We start from the raw sequence: 20392 nt of genomic DNA, 5'->3' as shown, positions 1-20392 counted from the left end.
TGAAATGTGTTTAAGTTCCCTTCTGTCTTCTGGGGGCATTGTGAATGCTGCTAGCATCTAACATGTTGCATCTGTGTTTGATGTATTACCTGCAAAGTAAGCATTTTGAGTCCTGTTTTTGCCACAGAAGGTAACAGAGGAAATAACCACACAAATTAAGGGTTGTCAGAGGTGCCATAAATCATTAATCTAGGTAGAGCCATTTATTTGCTTTGGTGACCTTGGAAAACAGTTGGCATGGCTTGCAGTGCTGGGAAGGAGGTGATGAACCTGAACCATGTTTTATCTGAATGGGATTTAGGTCGGTCAAAGACCATGGGGTGTGCAAGGAGCCCCTGAAAAGCTGCAGGGGGATATTACCGAGACACCTGGGTGGCAGCTGATGGGGTGTTTCCTGGAGCAGGTCTGATCCGGTCCCGAATCCAAGGGGCAGATGTGGCACAAGCAGGAGTCCTGACCTTCCTAGACAGTCACTGTGAGGTGAATAAGGACTGGCTGCTTCCACTTCTGCAGCGGATTAAAGAGGTGAGTGCTCCCTTAGGGGATGTGCTGCTGATGTTCATCCCCTCTTTTGTCCCAACAGCCTTCACCACCGTTGGGTGACCAACCACACGCAGGCATCTGCATAAGAAAGCGATGATCTTTTGGGGTGCAAAGTGTCTTTTTCAGGTCTTCCATCCAGCAGGCAAGTGGGAGAGAGTGTGGTCCAGTGGGACAAAGTGTCTCCTGGGGCAGTAGGGCTGTAACTTGGCAAGCGTGAGTTGAGCATTGAAAGGGGAATAACCGGGCAGTGCTCCAGCAGACTTTTTAATTAGGCTTATATAAAATGCTCAGTGCCGATGATTTAAAGGAGTGATGCCTCCTTGAATAGGGGCCGAATTTAATTTCATGCAAATTAACCACTAATAAATTGATTTAATAGGATTTAAATTCTGCTGATTTCAGAGCAGACAATGACACTCACCTTTCACTGGTGTAAATGCTGGCCTGACATGTGCACGGAGGCTCTCAGCAGCGCCTTGTCACTTGAGTTAGCAGGAGTCCTGTGCTGGTGACCTGGGGGGATGGCAGAGGGTGCCCGGTGTGGATGCACGTTCCCTTTGCTCTACCTCATTCCCCCACTGCTGCTCCACCTTTTGCTCCTGACTGCTGGTATTTGTTACTCACTAATTTTAGAACTGGTGAATTATGTTGAAATAGGGGCAGCTGAGGAGCAAAGAGGTAAAGCAAGGAAAGAAGCCAAGGCATTGGGTTCTGGAAAAACCTAGGCAGCACCAGGTTAGGACCTCTTGGTGGGCAATGGGAGTTGGTGCTGCTGGCACCCAGAGCACCGGAGGGGTCCCAGCCTTGGCCTGAAGGTTGGCCCACGGTGCTGCCTTTAAATAATAATGTAATAAAAGTGGTATTTCTGTGTTATCAGTTGCAGCTCCTGTGGAATTACGAGAATGTGAGCTGTGAAACCCCATTCGAAAGCAGGCAGAGCTGCTTGCTGACACAGCTCTGGGAATGTGCCCCACATTCAATGCCTGTGGGGTGGCTGAATGTGGATGCCACGTGCAGAATCCCTACGAAAGTTTTGATGCGTTGTGGCAGCAGTGATGGCATTGTGGATCTGAGAGGCAGCTCAGGAAGTGTTTCTGAAAATGCACTTTGCTTCCTTTTCGTCCTGCTCGTTTGATGTTTAACTGCTTGCAAATGCAGCAGGACGGGGGCAGCAGGTGCTTAGTTTCCTCCTGCCCAGCCCCACTGTACCTATCCTTTCTGTCGGGGTTAACATTTTGATCAATGAGCTGTAAGAAATGTTACTGCTGCCACCTTCAGGCTGTGCGAGAGAGAGAGAAAGAGACCGAGAGAGAATGAAAAGGTAGGGTGATGGAGAGGTGTGTGCCCACTGTGCGGGTCCACGGAGCTGTGCCCAGGATGGTGCACGTCCAAAGGAGCCACAGCAGTGGTGCCTGTTTTGCAAAAATATGTTTGTGAGTGTGTGGGCACATGCTGTTTTTACTTAGGGAACAAATATATCAAAAGCCATTAATGTCACATTTTGACTGAATAACATTCTAAAACTCTAATTGAGTGTACGGTGGTTTTATGTCATGAATCAATGAGCTTGCCCCCAAAATTGCATTTGCTAATGCTGGTGGGATGAAGCAGTGGATGATGACCTCCCACTTCCAGCCCCACACAATTTGGTGCTGTCCTGGAGTAGGGGGGGGGCAGCTAAAGTGTTTTTTTTTGGCTGAGATGTGTGTTGGTCAGGAACCAGCAAGATGGACAGAGTGTCCTCACTGGGGTGGGGACCACCCTTTGGCACCAGGATCTGTGTTGGCACGTGGCTGGAGAGGGCATCACCAAATGCCTTGAAGATCTCATCGCTGTTGGCTACGAGTGGCTCCTCACTGGGGTGGAGTTTCTGGACGCAGTGCATGGGTACAGCAGGCCTTGCTGTTTTAGTGGGTTGTTTGACTTGCGTAGAGCCGTGATGAGGTTCCTGACTCACCAGAAAATTACAGAAATACCAAAGTTTTGTAATGCTTATTTGGAAAACCTGAGCTCTCGTCCAACTCAGCAGCACAGCTTGTGGCATTCGGTTGCTGCTTCCTCTAGCTGCTCTCAAGTACTTTCTTGTTAGGAGGAATTTCTGAAACAAAACCATTTCAGAGCGGGAGAGGAAGACTGTGTGCTCTCAGATGCTTTTCTCCTCACGCCTGTGAAAAAAGATTTCATCTGGCGAGGGTGAAATCTTGAAGTTTGAGCTATAATTGGAGTTTGGGATTTTTGAAAAGGAAAAGGGAGATAAGAGACCAGCAAAAGCTGTCAGAGTCTCTTCCTCCTGTTTTTGTTCATAATTGTTTGTATAATCCCTTTGCCCATAACAAGATGTTAATCAAATCACCACCAACTATTTAAAACAACTTGGCTCTTTTTGTTTTAACCCTTTCACACCTTTGGCTAATCTATAACTGTACCCCCTAATTAGTGTATTGAAAATGTGGTGGCACTACTTAACCAGCCGTGTTTTCACTCTGTCATTTCAAATGCCTATTTGTTGTTTGAGTTTTGAAATTCTATTAAATGCATTTAAGGGAGGTGAAAGGGGAATACCCTGATGAATGTGTAGAAGGCAGACAGAGGTTTGCATCCAGCTGAGGTTTTGCTGCCAAGTTGGGCGCTGAGCACACACCTAGTCTGAGGAGGGGGGAGTCTGTGGGTAAACCAAGAGTCAGGAGGGGGAGCAAGTTTGGTCCAGCAGTGCACAGTCCTTCACCCAGGTGTTCACCTGTCCTGCCTCTCTTGGTGGCATGTCCCTGGGCTCCTCTGCCCTTTGGTGCTGCTCCTGCTAATTCCCAAGCTGAACTGATGTGACAGCAGAGGAGGAGACAGTGATGGGCACTTGTCCATGAGAAGCACAAACAACATGGAAGTTCCCCCTGCTTGATGGATCCAGGAGTTTGAGCCATCCCTTGGTCAGTTGCTGAATGGTGTGAGCTGGAGTCATGGGTCATTCTGTTTCTGCTTGCCAGGATCCAACCCGGGTGGTCAGCCCCGTCATTGACATCATCAACTTGGACACTTTTGCCTATGTGGCAGCTTCCTCGGACCTCAGAGGTGGTGAGTGAGCACCATGGGCCCCATCCTGTAGTGTGAGCGTGTACCAGCCCAAGGTGCTAGTGCTCCCTGGGCTCTTTTAAGGCTGGCTTAGAGATAGACAAGTGTGGCGTGAGGACTGGTGTTTGCTACAATGGGAAAAGCAACCAATTAGGATATAGGGTTGTGTCAAAGCCACCCTTTGCAGCACTGAAAGCCTGGCTGCTGAGGAGACTGGGGATGTCCAGACATCAAATAGTGCACGCAACTCTAGAGTTTATTAGTGTGCCTGTGCCATTTGTAGCGTGCAGTATCCATGAGAGTGTATCTGTGTGCACGGGGGGAAGACAAGGAAACCTTACAAGGGCAAGGTTTCGTCTGCAGCTTTAATTCTGACTTTCCCTGATTTTGGAGTGCTTGGCTTTGCAATGGTAATGCGATGTGCTGTTTCTCTTTCATATGCAGTATGAAATGCATTAGTCATTTGACTAGTCTCCCAAGAGTTTTATCTCCATTGGCCTGAGTCATTTAAAAGTGGAGAAGATATTTCATCCAACATAGATTCTGTAGCCTGAGGGATTACATTTCCTCCCAATCCATACCCATTTCTTATTTCCCCATGGTACTTCTCTACTTTGGTTTTAGGTTTTGATTGGAGCCTTCATTTCAAATGGGAGCAGCTTTCCCCAGAGCAGAAAGCCAAACGACTTGATCCTACCAAACCCATTAAGTAAGTCTGGAGGGGAAAAGAGGCACCTAAGGAACGTGGGGCAGGACAGGCAGCTTGTCTCAAGCTGAGCCCTGGTGCCTGTATCCCCAGCCACGAAGTGCTGGGATGGATGGCATGGAGGAGGCCCAGTGCTGGGGTGCTCAGGGTCCCAGGAAGCTTACAGGGAAAAGCACTGCTTGTCCTGAGGATGCTGGCGTTAACAAGAGCTTTCACTGGCTGTCCTCTGGGTCTGCCCTCCCCTCCCACAAGTGCCACCTCAGTGCAGCTTTTCTTACCTAATTCAAGGAATGAAAAATAGCCCTATTTTGAAATAAAGATCACACAGCTAGTGATCACTTTTAAAAAGCCCGTCTGTGTTGGCTCTGCCCTCTCCTCCTCCACAGAATGGTGCTCTTAATAGGCTGGCTCCAGGCAAAAAAAAGCCTGTGTGAGTACCATCATGCGAATAACCCCCAAGCATTAAGTGCATTTTCGATGCTGAAGCCTACAATCAGGGCTGTGAACTTTGGGCTTGTAGGAGTTATGCTGACAGGTGCATTAGCCAGTCATTAAGTGCCAGGCAATTTATGATTGACAGCAAAATACCGAGGCAGCAGAAAGAAAGGTTTAGATGCTTTTTGAGACATGTTGTCCTTGTTTGGTAAGAGAGAGATACATGGATAATGTCCCGATGATGGAAGAAGTGATGAAGGGAGGAGTTTCTTCTGCACAAGCAGGTGCTGCAGCAGTATTTGAATGAGAGCGTGTCCCCTCTTACCTCCCCAACCCTGCAGGACGCCCATCATTGCCGGGGGGCTGTTTGTGATCAACAAAGCCTGGTTCAACCACCTGGGGAAGTACGATAACGCCATGGACATCTGGGGTGGGGAGAACTTCGGTGAGTCACCCTTCTTCCTTGTACCTTTGCGGTGTTGTGTTTTTTTCCTGAGTCGTGCCAGGTGGATACGATGCCAATTTGCACTTGGCTTCAAGCGCTCTGCAGTTTCCCTCAGTTATGTTCACAACTTGCAGTCTCAGGTGAGTAAGAGTTCTGCAGCCATGACAGGTGGGAATTGAGCAGTGGCTGGTGCTTAGGACCCCCTGCCTTCCACGCTACTTTGGTGTTCTGTAGGGGAATGCCCTGAGCAGCAGAGTTTTCATCTTTAGTGTTACCAACAGACGAGAGCACACCACACATACCGTCCTACTCCTTCCTCATCTTATTTTTTCTCAAGGATAAAGCAAAGGCATGATGTCTGATGTCTAATGATAACGCTTCAAAGCCATGAATTGAGGCTTCAATGCCCTCCTGAATTTGCAGAGTACCTGCATCAGTAGCTCCATTGGCATGTTGCAGACTGATGGCAAGGTATCAGGGCTTCTTATCCTCTGTTACTGGTCAGCTGAGGGCTGTCAGGCTCTCCCCCACAACATCGGGTGTAGGAAAAAGATTGTCTACCTAAATTAAGTCACCTGTGCCTGTTATCACAGGGCAGATGGGCATTAGGAACGCTTCTGCACGCAAACTTGATGGGGCAGATGAAAGAGGTAGCAGTCTGTCCCTTGTCCCCTGAGTCAAGCAGAGCTGGATCAGGCCGGGCTATTCTCTCTGAAGCTGCAGTGATGCTGCACATCAGAGCAATAGACTGCCTCTGAAACGAGGAGGTGAAACTTGATGGCAGGGAGGCAGTTCCAAATCTGGCTCTAATAGTTTGTACCTCTGGGGACCGTGGCTAGCAAGGAAGGCAAAATCTTGTTTCTTAACACATAGCAGTGCTGTCAGCCATCCAAAGGAACAGATGCTGCCACTTTGCAGTAACCCATCCACTGCCTGGCACTGTTGTTTGCTTCACACTCCTTTTTCCTCCAGCATGCTTTATTTATTTGTATCTCATTGCTCAGTTGGATTGCTCTCCCTCATGCTTTCCCTTTGTGGTGGGTGTCTAGCCACCAGTCTGACCCAAAGCATCTGCTCCACTGAGGAAACCAAGCAGGCTCTGCAGCCTTCCCGCCTCCTCTGCTGAGCCAAGGGCCCAAAGAAAGCATGTAAGAAGGCAACTAGAAATGAAGACATGGTGCCTCTGACCCCCTGTCCATCTCCGCTTGTTGCTCTCTAACAGCAGCCAGCACAGGCTGCTCCTGAGACATGAATAGGCCCAGAGCAGCCTGCCCTGCAGGCATCTCAATCCTATGGAGACCCTCCAGGCATCTCTGTCTCAAACCCTCCCAGATCTGACACCTTCTCAGAAGTGGTTCCTTGCCCTAGACTGCTCTGTGGAGGCTGGAGGCCAGGCTTGGCTGAGCGCACAGGGAGATGCTGCACCACTCTATTTCATAAAAGCTTCTTGAAAGGTCTCTGACAGAACAGAGAGAAATTGAACAGCAGCACTGGATCTAAAGCAAGAAGAGCTGCCTGCATGTAAGAAGAGCTATCAGCAAGAGGCCAGGTTGATCAGCATGCTCACACCGCTCCTGTCTCTCCTGGCGTGGCTTGCAAAAGGCCACCAACAAGGAGACATCCCTTGTAGTCAGCTGGCCCCATGCTGTGCCTTTGGCGCTTGGGTTCTCTTCCTCCTGATGTGTTTAGCTCTGTCTGGAGACCTTGCTTGTGTGCTCCTATGGACAGGTCCATGGGTCAGCCTTGCCTGCTGAAACCTGTGCTTTAATTGCCTCTGCTGGGGCTGGAGCAGGACCTGCAGGGAGCGTGATGTCTGACACAGGGAGCTCAGGCTCCTTAGCATCCCCTGCCTCCAAGCACCAGCTCACAACACATGGAAATCACCCCAGCTCACCTCTTCCTTAGGATCAGGTGCCGATCAGTTGTAGCGTGTCACAGCTTCTCTCCCTGCCCGAGCAGAAATACCAGCAGAGAGGAAAGTACAAAGCAATATCCATGCTGGTCATACCCAGCACTTAGAGAAGTGATGGGGCTGTGGCAGCTTTTGCCTGTAAGCACAGCAAGGGAAGAAGGAAAGGGGATTCTGGAAAGAAATGCTTCTTCTCTCTGCCATACTTTCCCACCCCAGCCTTCTCTGGCCCCTGCTGCTGGTGCATGGGGCACAAGCTGGCAAAGACAATGGGTGTCCTTCTGCCTGACTCTTGTGATTAAATGTGATGGAGCAGTGAAAGGGAATTGGTGGTTTTGGAGTAGAGACATACAGATCTATGCTGCCAAGAGATCATAAAACAGGATGCGCAGAGCTGCAGAAGCCTTTCCTTTTTATTTTATTTCTTCTCCATGCTGGTTCTGTCTAAACATGACTGTCTGATGATACAGCTGCAGATTCATATCTTCACAGCTGCTGGGACCAGACAGACCCCTTAGAGCAGCTGCTCTCCCTGCCTGTGCCACCTCAGAGCTGGTGATTTCATCCAGCTCCCTGCCAGGAGCCCTGGTGTCAATTGTGGATTGTGCTGCAGGCGTGTTGTCCTGCTCGAGGGGACAGAAAGGTTCATAAAGTTTCATAAAGATAATGACTGCTGCCATCATCAAAAAGCAGAGCTCATGGCCTCTCTTGGTGAACTTGGCAGCCCCTTGTAGGGAAACAGCTCTAAAGTGGCCAGTGCAGAAATGATTAAAAAGCTGCATGGGTGGTTCTGTGCTGTGAGCAGGACTGCGTGTAAAGGGACTTAGTGTCTCACTCACCAGTGTGATAGGGTCTGCCATGCTATAGACAGGTTTCAAGTGTGTGAACTTTAAACAGATCACAAGAAGTTTTGAAATGCACTTTGACAGGAGTTGTGCCCCTCTAGTAATTGATTTACCCTGGTTTAATGTGGCAGAGGATGAAATGAGAGGTAATACTGGGATCCAGCCTGCTGTAGGACAGAAACACAACATGCTGAAGCTGCCTCTCTTGTAGAAATCTCTTTCCGTGTGTGGATGTGTGGAGGTAGCCTGGAAATCATCCCCTGCAGCCGTGTTGGACATGTCTTCCGGAAGAAACATCCCTATGTCTTTCCAGAGGGGAACGCCAATACATACATCAAGTGGGTGTTCTGGATTTGCTGAGTGTTCTTTGTTTTTGTGAAGCAAAACAAGCTGCTTGCAGGGAGGCGAGTAGGAAAGTCTGGTTGAAAAATTGTGACATATCCGTGGGTATGAATTTCCTGAGCCAAAGCAAGCCAGTACAACTGTCTCCCTTAGGATTTCTATAGTGTCAAGAATATGACAGAGGTAGAATACTTAATGTGGTTCCTTTCATCACCACAGAAATGAAGGGACAAGCCCTTTAGCTCCCTGAGCCCTAGCTACAGCAACAACAAATGTTTTAGATGCTAAGGATATAAGAAAACATTTATAATGGCCTGAAGTCAGGATGCCAACCGTGTCTATCAGTATGCAGTAGCCTTAGCTTGGGGCTGAGTGGGACTTAGCAGAACCAGAAAATATGGTTCCTGGTGCCTTTGGGCATTGTGACTGAGCAGGAGTGGTGATGGGCTGCACCTCACTGGAAGGAACTGGGAGCTGCCAGGATATCCCAGCTGAAGGGGACCTGGCCTTACACCCAGGAACAGGGACCAAAATGGGTACTGCAGTGAGTGGCTGAAATGGGCCAATATCCTGGAAAAAAAGCAGGTGAGGTAGGGGAAAGGATGACGGGAGCAGTTGGTAAAGTCAGGAAGGATTTTCTCCTTTTTTTGAGTGCTAGGCTGAAGGTTATCTTTTAAGTAAATGACAGAGGAAGACACTGGGGGCACTTAATGCAGGGTTGGTTCCCAGATAAACTGCATTTGTATGTGTTCACACGCCAGATGTTCCTTTTAGAGCGAATTTCCTGGTGTTTCAGTGAGCCAACAGAATCTGTGAGGGCCTAGGGACTTGCAGCAGGGCTGCCACTGTCTTGGGCTCTCTGCAGCTTCCTCATGCTTTGCGTGTGACAGTGAAATGAGGGAGTGTAAATTACACTTCTTGGTTATATCTAACACAACATGTCCAACCACACAGTGTGCAGGACAGGAGGGGAACTCTTCAGATGGGTCACTGAAGACACTTCATAAAGATGGTGTAGAGGGGCCCAGGGTGTTGCTGGCATCAAGGAGGAGGGCACAAATCTGAGAGTCACCACAGGAGGCTCTTGCTTTTAATAGTGAAATAAGGTTCCTGCAAAAAAGACTGGGATGTGGAATTTATGTAGGCCTGAATCAACACCCAGGTGTAAGCCTTGGCATTTATTCCCATTATTCCCATAAACCCAAGAACAGGAAGGCAGTCTGAAATACCCTCAACTATGGAGAAGGCTATATCCAGATGTAGACACTGTGACTTACACATCTCTTGAAAAAGAGCACTTAGAGCATGGGAAGCTCTACAAATTGGCAAGGGATTGAAAAGCAGTCTGGAGAAACTTATCCTAGGTATTAGGAGCTGGGTTTTGATTAACCTTACAGTATCTCTCAGGTTTAAATTTAATGTAGTATATAGACAGGGTGGAGAAGCAGTTTCTGTAAACCTGATGCTCCATAGTATCTCTGTAACAGAGATGTTATCAAAAATATATCCCCTTTTCTGCTAGATAATGATTTTTTTTTTTTTTTTTCCCAAATCGCCTCACACTTCCTTAGTGTGAGACACAGTTCAGGATCCAGCATCAAGCTGGGTTCATGCATGGATTATCCTCTTCGGGGAGGCAGTGGCTTGGGCAGGACTACCCTGACCAGACAAAGATGGGAGGATTAGCACTGAGAAATGAAGTAATTTGCAAGGAGAACTACAGCTATCTGAAGTCAACTGAAAATCTCCTGAGGTTCATAAACCTGTGCAGAGATTTGTCCCAGTGAAATCCAGGGGTGCAAAGCAGGACAGCCCCTACAGAAGTGAAACAAATGAAATACTTGATTTTAGTCTTTGGTAAATATTGCGCCGCTCTTCAGTTCTCCATCCCATCCACTAAATAAAACCCTGGCCTCACTGGGAGATGGCACTTAAGAGAAGCCACGCTTCTGAGTGTGGTGGATGCAGAACATCCAGCTGAGCTGAAGATAGTGAATTCCCTGCCCAAGCTGTGACATCTTGTGTCTGGTGCCTGGACTAATGGGGAGGAGGAAGAACTTGATATTGAGGGCTGGACAGGCTCAAAGGTGGCTTGGGTGAAGACAAAGGAAGATGGAAGGAGAGGGAGCTGGAATAGTTGATGCATTTTAGAAAGTATGGGTGTCCCCTCAGAGGCTTCCTTTGCTTCATTTGCCTTTTGTTGCCTCCTTCAGAAACACCAAGCGCACGGCGGAGGTGTGGATGGATGAATTCAAGCAGTACTACTATGCAGCCCGTCCTGCAGCCCAGGGGAGACCCTGTGGAAAGTAAGTGCCCGTGTCCTGCCAGCTGCAGTTGGTTTTTGGGGTGCTGTCACCCTGCAGTGGAAACCTGCCTGCATTGCTTCTGCAATAACGCTCAATTAAATGCTAATGGCAGTCAGAAGCTACAAGCACAGCAATATAAAATGGAAGTTTATACGCGATGCTACTTTGTCCAGATGAGTAAACCAAGTCATGGTGAGGGAAACAGAAACCTCCTCTGCCCATGTCCTATCCTTAGTGTTAGTACAAGTACTTCTGGTCCCAGAGCTGAATTTGGGGGAAGAGTCCAGAGGTCTTGCTGGCAGCTGAATGTCATGAAAATCATCAGATTTTGGATCTAGTAAGGCTTTACTGGAAAGGAGCAAATGCTTAATATTGATGGAGTTTTCTATTCATAATTTGAACAGTCAGAAATATCTCCCATGTCAGGCGGATTTTATGTGTTTGTGTTATTTTCTCATTTTCATATGCTCTTCCTTTCCTTAGAATGTTTCCTTTGGAGCATAGCAGAGTTCAAAGCCAAAATGAAATTCATTCTGGCTATTCTTCCATTTCCAGGATAAATAAATTGAAATCTTGGAGATTACCCTGTTTCCACCGAATTCATATCCTCTTTCCATCTGTCAGAGTGGGATGAAGTAGTAACTCTGTCCTGCTCAATATATGAATGAGGGTGGAGAGAAGATAAATTACGCAAAGGGAAGGTACTGGAGGTCATACCAGCTCCCTAGGTAGAGGCAGGCCCGAAGAGGAGCTAGAGTGAGGGAGATGTCACTCTATACAGCATGACACCTAAGCAGTTTAACCCTGATTAATGTAAGAAAGAAGTATATCACCATATGATCAATTTCTAGTGATTTAAAGGTGTATTTAAGTGCTCCTGTGAATCAAGGCCTTCTGTAGTACTTCTAAACTAAGAGTAACTTATAATAGCATATATTAATTTTGATTAATTTTCCCATTAATTGATTTTATTGCATGTAGTAGATAGCACACACTTGTTACTAATCATTTTTAAAAGGCTGTGATTTTCCACAAACCTTTTCATCCTCTAAACTCCAGACTCCTCATTAAAATGGCAATGTTATCAATATTTGGCAATATGCCAAATCATGGGATTTTACCAGGTGAGACCTCCAAAAGACACAGAGATTAAAGCAACAGACCAAGCTTATGTAGAAGACAGCAGGAAATAGCCCTGCTGATGCTCTGGTGTTTGCTGTCTGTGCATATCTGTTGGGTTTTGGTGCCTTGGGTTTGACTCTCACGATCTCCATTGTCACTCCACCATATTTTCTCTCCCCAGCATCCAGAGCAGAGTGGAGTTGCGGAAAAGACTGAAGTGCCATAGCTTCAAGTGGTACCTGGAGAACGTTTACCCCGAACTCCGGTATGGATGTCACATTTCCCGGGGGATGCCCTGTCCCTGCTGCCAGAGACATTTTCTCTGCCCCTCCAGTCTCCATGCCTCCGTCCTACCCAGAGACACCGATACCTCCTCCCTTGGGCTTTACAGCAGAGCATGGCAAATTTGGTGTATTTGTGAATTTTTTTAAACACTGCTCATTCGCAGTGTGACATAGTTCATTTGTGATCCTGCTTTCCATAAGCAGTCTTAGCCATGGTTCTCCATGGCACAAGGCCGCATTGTTATTAGAGTGTCCATGCTAGGAGTTTATGACCTGTATTCAGGTGACTCTGCCTTACTCATACCCTCGTGCTTTGTTTTATATGCACTTCCACAGCTGCTTTTGTGCAGATCCCTTCTAGTCACCAAAGTACTCCAGGAACCATTGCATCCATTACCCTAGTAGCTGCCAGGAGGAGCAGAAAGGGTGCACAAGTTTTGGAGATACCTCCAGGGACCTGCTGGTGCAATGGTTGAGTGCGGAGTCCCAGTGTAAGAATGATTTATAGCCATCTTCTGGCTTTTTTTCACCGTGCATGGCATTGTGCAGTAGCACTGAAAAGGAATGCCAGAACTGTGCAGCAGTTTGTTATAAAGTTTCCCATTTCTGTAAGCTGAAGGCTGACCTTCAGCCTGCTCACAGTCTGCTCCTTGCTTCTCTATTTGCCTTGCACAGTTATTTATTCTTTCCCCTTATAAAGGCTGACCATCCATCTGTGAGTGCTGCTTCTGCAATGTCCCTGGCCATGCACTGCTTGCAGTGGTTTGATGCTGAAGTAGATCTTGCCTCTCATTTCCTGAATGTGAACTGGCATGATAACACCCTCCTCACCCCACTGAGCCTCCCTGGGAGTACACTACATGCCTGGGGGGAGCAGGGATGATTTTTTTTTTTTTCTCTCCACGTTGTTCCCACAGGATTCCCAAGGAATTGCTATATCAGACCGGGATGATCAGGCAAAGGCAGAGTTGCTTGGAGTCGTACCAGTCTGAAGTCCAAGAGTTGCCCATCGTGAGCTTAAATCCTTGCATCAACAGCAAAGGGACAGCAGCAACAGCACAGGTGAGAAGGCTGGAGATGCAGGCTCTGGTGCAGCTTCAAGGTGATTTCTGAAGTCTGCTAAAGTTCTGTTAGAAGGTTACCCTGCTGCCAGTCCCTTTCCTGAGGGAGCATGTGGTTTAATCTCCTCGCCTCAGCAGAGGCCCTGGGCAGCAGCAGCGGCTGGTGCCAGAGCCCCAGTACAAGCTAGACCACTTATCTCTGTGCTAGTCTGCACTGAGCTCTTACTGCTGCCCATCTGCAGAGATCAGAGAAAGACAAAGAGAACTATAATTTTCTCTCATCTTTCAGCCTTATTTCTTTCAAAATGCTCTGAATTGCAATGGTATTTATAACTTTATAGTCTGCGTTCTCTCAATTGCCCATTAAACTATTGAGAATTTAATGAGGGTGATCTTGCTTTTTCAATCTCACTGAGGCAAAAAAAAAAAAAAAAAAAAAGCTATATGAATCAGCATGTGTTTTCAAAAGCATATTCTAGGAAATGTTAGAGCTGAGAGCTGGCATATGTGCCTTACTGTGGAGTCACTGGAGCAGGACCCTGAGGACTGTAGCTTCAAAACCTGCCTTTGCCTCAGGCTCCCTTTGTGATTTTGGGCATGTCAGTGCATTCTCTTACCTTTCCCATTTAAAAGCAGGGAGGATAACAATCATTTGCTTTTTTTGGTGTGCCGCAAGATAATTAATTAGGCAACAGTATTAACCCTCATAGTTAAACATTCAGACCAGATACATGTATAAGGCCCAACCTGAAGATGTTGCTGAAAATTTCCCTAATCTGAATGTGCAAACAAAGTATGTCATTATGTGCATCTTTTTCACGTGTGATTGAATGCCTGCCTTTAGTCAATAAAATAATGTTACAGTCTGGTTTAAAAAAAAAAAAAAAAAAAAGACTATTTCAATTTTAGTCATTTCCAAAAATATAGTGAATATAACTGCAAGTGCCACATAGTCACAGGTCTTAAAATTTACCTGGTTTCCAGGTTTTAGAATTTTTTTTTTTCTTCTAGTGCTATATGGACTTACACAAACAGCAAGAGAAGTGAGCTAATGAGAACAGGTCATCATGTTTTGCAGGGCAACTTTGCTGAAGGAAAAAAAAAAAACAGTGAAAATTGCAACTTCCAATAAATTGAATATTTTAAAAAATCTTTTTTTTTTGGAGGATAATCAGAATGGAAAATACTGCTTTGAAATATTTTGAAATACTGCATGAAAAATTTCAAAATGAAATGGCATTGGTCTTTCCTGAGATACCAATTTTATATGATATATTACAATGAGAAATGCCATGCCACCAAGTTGGATTGTTTTATTCCCATCAAACATGTTTTGACACTTCAATGGAGAAAATTTGCAGAATTTTTCTTTCCATGAACTTTTTCATCTTCACATTCTGACTCTGCTGCTTTTTGCTTTCTGCTGGATGTCAACTCCATTTCTTGTGCATGTCCAGGAGTGCGGTCAGTGTAATTCTGCAGCAGAACAGAAAAATGCAATACAGCCAGACCACCGAATGGCTTCACTCAACAAAGAGGCAGGAATAGAGAACATTTTTATCCCTTTCATCTTTCTGTTTCTTTCTGAAGTAGTACTTGTAAACCACAGAGAACATTCCAGATGGAAGTAATGTGTTTAAATTTTCATTGTGGATAGAAGCTTATATTTTAATTGTACAATTGTTGCAAGACTACTTAAACTTAGGCATGACATGCGGGCTATAATCAAGCAATGGATGGATACAAACTCTTCAGGAGGGATAGGTGATACGGTGGGGTAGCCACCATGTTAGGGGATGTTTGGATTGTCTTGAGATTAATAATGGTGACAACAGGGTAAGAATCAGAGGCAAGGGCCAAGGAGGCAGGAATCCTTGTGGGTGTCTGTTATAGACTGCCTAACCAGGCTGAAGAGGCAGACAAAATATTCTACAAACAGCTCAGAGAAGTCTTGCAATCACTATCCCTTGTTCTTGTGGGGGACTTCAACTTACCAGATGTCTGCTCGAAATACAACACAACAGAGAAGAAATGGCCTAGGAGGTTTCTAGAGTGTGTGGAAGATAACTTCCTGAGAGTGAGCCAACTAGGGATGGTGCCCCTCTGGACCTTTTGGTCATAAATAAGTAAGGACTTGTGGGTGATGTGAAGGTTGGAGGTCGTCTTGGACACAGCGATTATAATAATAGAGTTTTTGACTCTTGGAAAAGTAAGGACGGGGATTAGCAGAACTGCCACCCTGGACGTCCAGAGGGCAGACTTTGGCCTGTTAAGGAGACTGGTTAATGAGCATGAGTTGGCAGTGTGCCCAGGTGGCCAAGAAGGCCAACAGCATCCTGACTTGTATCAGAAATACAAGCGGTCAGCAGGACTAGGGAGGTCCTGTCCCCCTGTACTCTGCTCTGGTGAGGCCGCACCTCGAGTGCTTTGTTCAGCTTTGGGCCCCTCACTACAAGAAGGACATCAAGGCCCTGGAGCGTGTCCAGAGAAGGGCTACGAAGCTGGTGAAGGGCCTGGAGCACAAGTCCTGTGAGGAGTGGCTGAGAACAGGGGTTGTTTGGTCTGGAGAAGAGGAGGCTCAGGGGAGACCTTACTGTACTTTACAATTACCTTAAGGTAAAATTGAGGTGGGGATAGGACTCTTATCCCAAGCATCAAGTGATAAGACAAGAGATAGTGACCTCGAGTTGTGCCAGGGGAGGTTTAGGTTGGATATTAGGAGAAATTTGTTTACTGAAGGACATGTGTGGCAGTGGAATAGGTTGCAAAGTGGTTGGGTCACCATCCCTGGAGGTTTTCAAGAAATGTGTAGATGTAGAACTTAGTAGCATGGTTTAGTGATGGACTTGTCAGCACTAGGTTAAAGGTTGGACTACGTGATCTTAGAGGTCTTTTCCAACCTGACTGATTTTATGATTCTATGATCACCAGGCTGTGTAGGATGTAGCAGTCCCAAATGGTGCTTAGTTTCATATTAGATGTAAGAAAAGCAATATTCTTGACTTTCAATATACAGAAGTCACATCTTGCTGTAGCTTTTCACAGCATAAAATCTCCAGAGAAGCCTTTATGTCACAGGACCACTGAGGCCAACGTGGCCCCTGCCCCTCTGTGGTAGAGTAGTCATAGAGAAGAGGCCTGAGTATGGCCTAGCAGGAGAGCCCAAAGGTGCCAAACCAGTGGCCATCCTTGGTGGCTAGTATGTCAAAACTGGCCCTGAGGAGACGACAGAAAGTTAGCAAAGAAATGGCATTCTCTGGGGAGTGTGACAGCATTGATAAGGGACAGTTGTTCCCAGCATAACCCACAGTGACAGAGGGTTAGAAAATGCAAAAATACAGTTGTTTTTGTATGTTTTCCATATTGGGGCCACTGGGACTCAAAAAAGAAACTTGCAGAGCTGTTGCTGTGGAGGGGAAGATTTAGGAAATGGCAGGGCTTGTTCTGGGCTGAGCTGACAGAGCAGTGGGCTGGCCAGCAGCAGTGTCACTTCTGCACCTGGACTGCCACAGGAACCCTTTAGACTTTTCTTTCCCTCTCCTGAGATGTGCCTGAGCCCACATTGCACCCCAGAGTGCAATGAGTGGAGTGCTTGGGTATCCTTAGATGACCCATGCAGTCACACGCTAACAGTCTGGGGAACTCTTTCCTATTAATGTTAAGAAAGTAGTAATGAGGGGTGAAGTTGTTCCTGGCTTCTTCAGAAATGTTTTTTTTCTCTGGCTGCTACCCTGGCTTTAGGGTACAGCCGACCTCTTGTTTGGCAGTGGAGCATGTACTGTTCTGTCACATAACACTGAGCTTGTATCAAGCTGCTCCTTGCTAGGCTGAGAGGCTACTGTGCCAGGCTGAAGGTCACATTTTTAAAATAGTTTCCTCATTTCTGAATGATGCTGAGTAGCAGTGACAGGTGCCTGCTTGAATGATGCTAAATCCTTGAAAAATAATCACAAGCCTCGGGTGCGGGTTAGTACTAGCTGAAGCTTCAGAGGAAGGGGATTGAGAGGATTGCTGTTTGTGGTGTGCAGCTGGTAGTTCTGCTTTCCCAGCCCACCCTCTTCCTCTTCACTCCACCACCATTTCAGCAAAAGCTGTTTTATCTTTGAAAAGGCAAGAAACATTGATCTCAGTTTCACCTCATGTGTCTGTTTTTCCTTGGTGTCAGTGGTCAGCTCATAACCCTGCTGGCATCTACAGGCCAGCCTGCAGCCCTGGAGGCATGTTAGCTCCTTAAAGATCTCTCTTAGGAGGACCCTGGGGATGCCCAGTTCACCACAACCCCTGGGGTGCAAGCCTCTGCCATTGTTACTGCTGTGCTGGCCACTGGAGTATTTGATGTGCCAGGGTTTAGAAGATAAAGTAGTTTCTCCTGGGGAAAAAAGCAGGAATTTTCATTCTAAATAATACAAATAAGAGAAAAAGTAGGGTAAGATAAAAATTTGTATGGCCATTTGCCTTTATTTTAACTCAAAGCTTTTCATGGATTCTGTGTGGTTCAAGTGCCTTTTTTTCAGACTTTCTCGATTTTATGTATCATTTTCTCAGGCTTTCATGTAGGGCTGAAAAGGGACAAGATAAAAACTAGAACTAGATAAAACATTTTCAGCAGGACGGGCTTCCATAAAAAGCCATTCTGTTGAAATAAAGAGCCTTCTGAAAATCTTTCAGTTTAGATAAAACAGTAGCACGACAGCCTGGGGCAAAGAGGGAGGATCTAATGTCAGCTGCTGAACTGATGCATACATTTAGCTTTGTAGGCCTCACTTCTAATGATGAATTGCTTAGGAGACATGGTTACCACCACCCTGTCTATCTCATGGACCTTTGTTGAATGAGAGGATGGTCCTGCCTTGAGACAGTGTGAATAAAGAGATGGCATGAACAAAGCCTGGCCTGGAAAAAAAGCATAGAGAACCTATGGGAGGAACCATCCTCTGTGAGGTGTTTCAGTGAAGTAAGCAGGTTATAGAGGTCAAGAAATCCCCTCATTGTGAGACCTCTTTCAATTCTTTTTCAATGGTCTTGTGTATCTGGCGAGGTCCCAGTTGACTGGAAGGTGGCAAACGTTATTCCAGTTTTCAAGAAGGACAAGAAAGAAGACCCTGGTAATTACAGGCTTGTTGGTCTCTCTTCAGTGCCTGGTAAAATTATGGAGAAGATTATTATGGGAGTTACTGAAAACACCTGAAGGTCAATGCAGTCATTGGTCACAGCCAACATATGTTCACTGCCTAATTAACTTAATTTCCTTTTATGACAAGGTCACGCATCTAGCTGACCAAGGGAAGCCAGTTCATGCAATCTTTTTAGATTTCAGCAAAGCTTTCAATGATATTTCTCACAGTATCATTATGTCCAGCTAGATAAATACATAACAGAATGGATGAGCAATTGGCTGATGGGTAGGGCTCAAAGTTTTATAGTAAATGGGGTTGCATCATGCTGGTGGCCAGTCTCCAGTGTGGTTCCCCAGGCTTGAAGAATCCCTAGTGACCTGTCCTGGTGTCTCTTGAAGTCAATGAGGTTTGTGGTTGGTTTCATAGGGGGCAGGATCCAAGCCCAAGTGTTTGCTTTCCAGATATAGGAATACCAAGAATCATCCCTGATTTCTCACCACCTTTCTTTTATTCCTCTTTGCAGGAATGGACATACACATACAACCACCAAGTCCGTCAGCAGCAGCTGTGCTTGTCTGTGTACACCCTTTTCCCTGGTTCCCAGGTGCTCCTGTCACCTTGCAAAGAAGGTGACAACAAGCAGGTGAGCCTTTTCTTTGACACCCCATTTTCTTTGAAGTTCTCTTTCTTTCAGCATAATATAGAATCATTGAATTGCTGGTGTGCTTTGACATCATCTGGGAAGCACAGTCTGTCTGGAAGCACAGACTCTGGCCTGTTCAGCCCTTTGCCTTTTAAATGAATGTGTTGGTAAGGATGTCTATTAGTGCAAGTGGTGATCTGGATACTTATCTGCAGAAGTCAAAGTGAAACTGGCAATTTAGTCCACATGGCTGCCAGTCAGCTGGCAGATGCTAACATTTCTCTGCATTTAATCATTGAGCTGACATTTGAACCAGCGACCTGAGGAAAAAGCTGTTAGTGATATACTCACTTTCTGATGCCAAACAGAGGCTGAGCTTAAATGTGTGTTTCATATGGGAGAAATGCTCAGCATGTGCTCTGTTTGATGTAGGCTGGAGGAGCCCTGTACTTCCCAGCATCAGGTCATGAAGTTGTAGTGATGACTATCTCTTGATGCTGAACCAGTGTAGTAAAAACATAAAGAGGAGGAAGCTTGTTCACTCATGTTTCTCCTCTTCTGTATGTCTGCAGCGATGGAGTAAAGTTGGGTCACACATTGAGCACATAGCTTCACGCTTCTGTTTGGACACTGAGATGACTGGGGACACGAACGAGAATACCAAAGAGCTTGTCATCAATCCTTGCGAGAGCACAGCCATGAGTCAGCGGTGGGACATGGTGATGTCTTGACCTGCTTGAGGACTTACCCAGCTGGGCCGGGCACTGAGACTTGCTACACACAGCTGAGATGCACCTGACAGCACTCACATGCAAAACCATCAGGGTCCTTGTGTACTGTGGGACAGGAGAAGAATCACTCAAATAAAAAGGAGGACACAGTGCTGCAGGTTGAACAATGGATGTTGATTGCAAAGCATGTAGCTGCTATTGGTCTGTTGGCAGTCAAATGTTCAAAAAGAAGGGATGGCAAGAAACCAAAATGAAATGTTTTAGAGGGATACTCGGGGCTCCTGTGATGGGCCCTGCAGAAGTTCTGTGTGTACAATATTTATTAATCTCACTGGGAGCACAGGTAGAAGAACAAAGGACACCAAAAGGAGACTTGGACTCAAAAAAAAAAACAAAAAAAACAACAAGCATGTCAATAGCTTTGGGGAATGAGGCAGGTGCATGAGGAGGTGAGGAGGGATGCGAAGAAGCAGCACCTGAGATCAAGTGGAAAATGCTGAATTACCTTGCACTTTTTATTGCTGTGATTGAATTTGTCTTCTGCAGGCAGCATGGGTAGGGCTGTTGCACATTCAAATTTGTATCCAATCCATGGACATGTATGTACACAGACAGGGCAGTCATTTATAGTTATGGCCAGGATCTAGCCATCGGGTAACAGGATTGACCACCTCTGTGCCATGTATGGGGGTGTTGAGTCTCTGAAGTCCAAGCAAACAGAGGATTCAGTGTGTGAGATTCAAGGATACAAGCCACTGTGAAGCTGGGAGGAGAAGCAGTAACATGATTATTTCTTGTTTCTGAAGGACATGGTTGAGCCTCAGTCACTGAAAACTT

At 46.2% G+C, this 20392-nt stretch overlaps 1 protein-coding gene across 5 annotated transcripts in view; it reads left to right on the top strand.

Annotated features, from left to right (window-relative positions):
* Positions 1–19965, top strand: part of GALNT14 (polypeptide N-acetylgalactosaminyltransferase 14) — a 78389-nt gene extending 58424 nt beyond the window's left edge. For all 5 annotated transcript variants that reach the window (XM_084512557.1, XM_084512556.1, XM_084512558.1 and 2 more), the window contains 10 exons: positions 404–525; positions 3525–3612; positions 4234–4318; positions 5092–5195; positions 8161–8287; positions 10505–10597; positions 11901–11984; positions 12921–13065; positions 18705–18824; positions 19397–19965. In XM_084512557.1, coding sequence (XP_084368683.1) covers positions 404–525; positions 3525–3612; positions 4234–4318; positions 5092–5195; positions 8161–8287; positions 10505–10597; positions 11901–11984; positions 12921–13065; positions 18705–18824; positions 19397–19555 — 1127 coding nt within the window. In that variant the 3' untranslated portion in view covers positions 19556–19965. The remainder of the gene's footprint in view (positions 1–403; positions 526–3524; positions 3613–4233; positions 4319–5091; positions 5196–8160; positions 8288–10504; positions 10598–11900; positions 11985–12920; positions 13066–18704; positions 18825–19396) is intronic.
* Positions 19966–20392: the final 427 nt, after the last annotated feature.

The sequence above is a fragment of the Aythya ferina genome, assembly GCF_964211825.1.
Source record: "Aythya ferina genome assembly, chromosome: 3".
Lineage (NCBI taxonomy): Eukaryota > Metazoa > Chordata > Aves > Anseriformes > Anatidae > Aythya > Aythya ferina.
This window is presented reverse-complemented; position numbering and strand designations above follow the sequence as displayed.